This window comes from Pelophylax lessonae (genome assembly GCF_965119305.1).
Source record: "Pelophylax lessonae genome assembly, chromosome: 5".
NCBI classification, from domain to species: Eukaryota; Metazoa; Chordata; class Amphibia; order Anura; family Ranidae; genus Pelophylax; species Pelophylax lessonae.
In genome coordinates, this window is record NC_138772.1 from 194326092 (window position 1) to 194332091 (window position 6000).

The following is a 6000-nucleotide window of genomic DNA, read 5'->3' on the forward strand; positions in this document are numbered from 1 at the left end:
GCGGACGTCATATGACGGCCGCCCGGAACGGTAAAGCCATCCTGCTGGCGTCATATTACTATACGCCGGTATGGATGTGGTTAAGGATTGACTACAAGTTCTCAATGGAATTAAGGTCTGGGAATTTTCTTGGCCATGGACCCAAAATTTTGATGTTTTGATCCTCAAGCTACTTAGTTATTACTTTTGCTCTCAGAGGATGTTTTTGTACCATTCTTTATTCATGGCTGTGTTCTTAGGTAAATTGGAAGTGAGCTCTCTCCCTTGTCTGAGAAGCAACCCTACACATGAATGGTCTCAGAACGCTTTATTGTTGGCATGACACAGGACTGATGGCAGCACTCACCTTTTCTTCTCCAGCCAAGTTATTTTTCCATATGCCCCAAAAAATCAGAAAGGGAATTCATTCGAGAAAATGACTTTACCCCAGCCCTCAGTAGTCCAATACCTATACATTTTGCAGAATATCAGTCTGTACCTGATGCTTATCCTGGAGAGAATTGGCTTCTTTGCTGCCCTTCTTGACACCAGGCCATCCTCCAAAAGTCTTCTCCTCACTGTGCGTGCAGATGCATGCACACCTACCTGCTATTCCTGAGCAAACTCTGCACTGGTGGTGCCCCGATCTTGCAGCTGAATAAACTGTAGGAGTTGCTCCTGGCACTGGCTGGACTTTCTTGGGCGCACTAAAACCTTCTTCACAAATGCAGTGGAAATGTTTTTTTATGGGGTTAAGTTCATTTTCATGTCAAAGAGGGTCTTTGCAATTAATTGCAATTCATCTTATCACTGTTCATAACATTCTGGAGTATATGCAAATTGCCATCATAAAAACAAAGGCAGCCAACTTTGTGAAAATTATTATTTGTGTCTTTTTCAAAAATTGCGGCCATGGATGTATTCCTAATATCAGCAGCTACTCTAAATGTCAGGTTCTTTGTTGAATCTTGATAGATTAGGGGGGTGCTGTGATAATATTTTCTGCTGTTTGAAGAGATAAACAATTTTTTTTCAAAATGAATAAAGAGCAGTGCTATTTAATATCTGATTGCATTATGTAGCCTTGACAGAAAACATTTATCTCAGTGCAGATGACTTTTGTTTTTGTATAATTTACGAATTGTTGACATTGTACAAATATACACAGTACTGCGTTTACATCATTTCAACTTCTGCCCTACGTAAATCACACTTTCAAATGTTTCATTTGCTTTGGCAAATTTGTATTTTAACCTCTTGAAGCTACTTCAACTTTTCTACATATCCCTCTTGGTCTCCTGTGCTCTTTGGCAGGCTGCCCAAATAAAAATCTCATGCATCATGATGCCCCAGTGGCTCCTACATTTAAGAATTTAGAGATCATGCCAACACAGATGCATTTTGATACACATATCATCTTAGCAAGAAGTTATTTTTCAATCATTAGTTTTCCTTTTTTATATTTGCGCTATATCGAGTGTTATTGTAGTGAAGAGATATCTGGCACTCCGTTATTATGGCAGTTTTAAAAGTTTGTCCTTTTCACTGTTATTGGTAAAGTGGACCTTGCACTTAAAAGCAAGGTTCACTTAATACATCAGAACCCCCTCTACCATAATAAATTGCCACAATAATGTGAAAAACTGCAAGGAAAAATGTTGGACCCTGTTGGATCATCTTCTTGTGAGATTTGCAATACTGATCTTGCTAGTAGGATTGTGACATCACCCTCTGAATATTTATTCATTTCTTTTTTTTTCACAGCAGGTTCTTTTTTTTCATGTAATGCAGCAATTTCCTTTGGGTTGCCAATGTATGAAAGCCCAAGTGCAGCCAAAACAAAAACAGAAAAATCAGCACAAATTACATAACTTACAGTCAGTAGGATGTGCCCCTTGTGCTGATGCCTCTACTTTTATTTGAAATAGTCCTCTGTCTTTTGCCCCCCCTCACCTCAGCCACCGTAATCCTCACCCCCCCCCCACCTCATCCACCATAATTTGCTGGTGTGGCAGGGGTTAATAGAACTAATGAGCTACACAGACAGGCTGTCACCAAGAGAGCCCAACTATGCCCACCCTTTCCACTCAGCTGATCCAGCCATAGAAGCCGTACTACAGCTTCTATGAATGAAACACAATCTATGAATTGAGGGGGTTAAGCTATCAATCATCTATCTGTCATCCATTCATAGATCCTGTTTCATTCAAAGAAGCTATAGTATGGCTTCTGTGAATGGAGCAGCTGGGCAGAAAGGGCAAGCATAGTCAGGTTCTCCTGATAAAAGCCTGTGGCAGCCCCTTTGCTGTATTAACCTCTGCCGCTCTGGACGATTACAGTGGTGGGGGTGGGGAGGCATGGACAGAGGAGGATTTCAACTAAAAGAAGAGGTACCAGCACAAAGGATGCATCCTTCTAACTGAAAATTATGTCCCCTCTGCTTATTTTTCTGTTTTAACTTAGGCTTTAAAAGAGAAATATGGGCAAAGCTCTTTGGCCAGACTTCTCCTCTGGGTCATAGGAGTGCACTTAGTTTTGCTCTCCTGTGACCCAGAATCCGCTGATAGCAGGAGCGGCTGTATGATGTCAGCTGATAGCAGGCCCGCTATTAGCTGACATCATACAGCCGCTCCAGGCTCTGGAAGGATCCCAACCATATTGTCGGCATCAACCCAGCTGCCTGATTAACAGCACACAGGTGAGAGTCGAATCAAGATGTTCCTGCCCCCTCTCCTGCCTGGCGTTGTCGGAGGGGCAAAGCGGAAAGAGGTGACTGACAGTCACTTCTCTCTGCTCTGAGCAGACAGAGAACTAAGCCATGATCATGTGATCACCCAGTTATCTGTGTTAGAGCTGAAAAGGCACAGATGCAGCATCACACTGATGCCGCAGCATAGAGGTGAGTATTAAGGTTTGTTTTTTTATGCACCCCATACATCTCCTTTAAAGTGGAGTTCCACCCATTTTAGTCACTTTAGATGTATGTAATCCCCTTTAAAACGACTTTTACCAATGGAAAGTTTTTTTTTTTTGCTAGTAAATACCTGATTTTCTGCTTTATTTATCCTCTTCTCACTTCCGGGTCCAGTCGGCGATTATGTCATTCGGCGATTCGCAGTGTGTGCTGGGATGTATCTCAGGGCATGAAATCTCGCATTATTACACAGGAGATGAGCTGTACTGCGTGTTCTGCCCCAGCCTCCACCCCGCCTCCTCTCAGTGAGCTGTATGTATGTAGTGTATTGAGGCCGTGCTCCGCCTCGCCTCCTCTCAGTGAGCGGAGACTGAAAGCATTATATCCTCACTGAGCTCATCGAGAGGAGGCGGGGCGGAGCACAGCCTCAATACACTACATACATACAGCTCACTGAGAGGAGGCGGGGAAGAGCACGCAGTGCAGCTCATCTCCTGTGTAATAAAGCGAGATTTCATGCCATCCCAGCACACACTGCGAATCGCCGAATGACGTAATCGCCGACCAGACTCGGAAGTGAGAAGAGGATAAATAAAGCCGAAAATAAGGTATTTACTAGCAACAAAAAAAAAAAAAACTTTCCATTAGTAAAATTCATTTTAAAGGGGATTACATACATCTATGTAATCCAATTTATTAAAAATGGGTGGAACTCCACTTTAAGAAGACCTTGCTTTGTAGTGCAAGGTCTGCTTTAAAAAAGGCCAATAATTGCCAACAGTTAAACAAATGGTATGTGAATAAAATATATTTGCCTGCCATCAGATGCCTAAATGCATATCAACAAGTACTTTGCCCATCTTTCCTTCTACTTCTCTTATGTTGTTTCAGGAAGGTAATCCCACTAAACATTATTCTGAGTCATTCAAAATCAATATTTGACCCTGATGCTTTTGGAGCATTCTGGTACATGTTTTTAAACTATATAAACATTTATTTTGTCCAATTGCATCAATTACTACTAGGGCAAGATTGGTACATGTTGTTCTATGTTTACTGAACATCCATTATTTTTGCTGAGAACTACAGCTGGTGCTTGGACAGCTTAATAAAGGATGCTCTTACCAGTTATAAAACAACAATATGTAAAGTGATAATAAGACCTATTAAGGTAATTTTCTTTGCTTTTCCTATTTCAGCAACTCAGTGTAAACATGGAGCTGTATATGACACCTGTGGTCCAGGATGCCTGAAGACATGTGAAAACTGGAATGAAATTGGTCCATGCAGCAGGCCGTGTGTGGCTGGATGTCACTGCCCTGCTAATTTAGTACTTTACAAAGGAAAATGCATCAAGCCTGCACTCTGTCCACAGCGGTGACATAAATCTTTCATCAAGGACTTTTAAAGCTGGTAGTTTTTTATTTTTAAAAGCGCTCAGCCAATGAAGGACTCTACTGTTGAACTCAGAACTCGTAAAAATGAATATGTGCTGACACATTGACACACATGGACGCAAGCAACTAATATAAATATGATATAAATATAAATACAAAATTATACATCACTTATATAAGCAAAGACAAATAATTATATGTATATTTTTTGCTATAAGATTTATGTATTATTTTTTAGGATTTTATCCTTTAAACTATTTGAATAATTGTATAAATAAAACAGATGTTTCTAATTTAATATGGTGGCATCGGAAAATGTACCGGTTAGCATTACCATAGCTTGAGCTCTATGTTTTTACAAAGAATTTTTGTAGCAAAAGAACATTTCAGAATATTTTAACATTCAAAATGAATTTCCTGTTGAACTTGAAGCTTACATCTCTGAAAATGGACAAATTATGCAGAACTTGATCAGATATTACGAGAGGAATTTTTGTTCACTATAGCTCACTGCTGACAGGTACTTATTATAAGGATTTATAATATTTTCAGTACATAGGGCAGTAACCTGAACTAGAATTGGTAGTGCTCCATATTTGGCAGATTCTGCTTTGCAGTAACTCCAGGCAATTTCCAGCACCAGGCAACTCCAGAAATCTCAGCTCCAGAGCTGTTCCAGAAATGAGTGCCTAAAGAGACACTGGGATTTATTTACTAAAACTGATGAACAATCTGGTGCAGCTCCATATAAAAACCAATCAGTTTCTAATTTTTTTTTTGTGAAAGCTCAATTGAACAAGCTGAATAAGCTATATGCTCATTGGCTACCATACACAGCTGCACCAGATTTAGCAGTCTCTAGTCTTGGTAAATGAACCCAATTGTCACTATTCAGGGCAAAGTGACAGCATCTTTATAAATCATACACTCTCCCACCCACTGATACCTCCAGTGATCCAATGATGCTGCTTCCTCTGTCAATGCCTTTACCAAAATACCTAATGCTTCCTGGTGTTGTAGCCTGGATGGATTGGTAATATCATCCCCTTAGGCATGCTAGAGTGCCTTAGTCCAGTAATTGGCTTCTAGGACTGAGTTCTTCTTCATAGGAGAAGGTCAAATGCGCCCCCATACCCAGGATCAATGAGTATTTTTTAGTCAGTTGTGGCTGAGGAAGCTGCAATGGAACACCAGAGAGCAGAGTGTTAGTGGATTTGGATTGCAGTCATTGTGCCCTGGGTGATAGTGTCTCTTTAGGAGCATCTCCCCTGCTGCAGTGGAAACACCATAATTTATTTAATTTTGTTCTTGCTATACCTTGGAAAAAAAGTGTTGCAATGGAGCCCCAGAGAGCAGATTGCTAGTGGATTAAGATTGCAGTTGTCATTGTGCTCTGGGTGACAGTGTCTCTTTAGGAGCAGCTCACCCTTGCTGCAGTGGCAAGAGCATAACTCTCTTAATTTTGTTCTTGCTATACCTAGGCCATTTTTGGATAAAAGTGTTAATTAAATCTTTGTATGAGTAGAGGAACACGTGTAGTTTCTAACACTGAAAATGTTACACTTATCATGAGACTTCCTTTTGTTTAGCACACATTGAAAGGTTTAAAAACATGCAAGGTGTCAAAACTTTAGGGCACATTAACATTGGTCTGTTGCGGTGTGTGGCTAAAAAACATATGCGTTACCATGCATTTTAGCATGCAAGTTT

The 6000-nt window shown here is 40.5% G+C and overlaps 1 protein-coding gene across 2 annotated transcripts in view; it reads left to right on the top strand.

The window, feature by feature from the left end:
• Positions 1-4588, top strand: part of BMPER (BMP binding endothelial regulator) — a 357423-nt gene extending 352835 nt beyond the window's left edge. For both annotated transcript variants that reach the window (XM_082259179.1, XM_082259180.1), the window contains one exon: positions 4093-4588. In XM_082259179.1, coding sequence (XP_082115305.1) covers positions 4093-4274 — 182 coding nt within the window. In that variant the 3' untranslated portion in view covers positions 4275-4588. The remainder of the gene's footprint in view (positions 1-4092) is intronic.
• The last annotated feature ends 1412 nt before the right edge of the window (positions 4589-6000 follow it).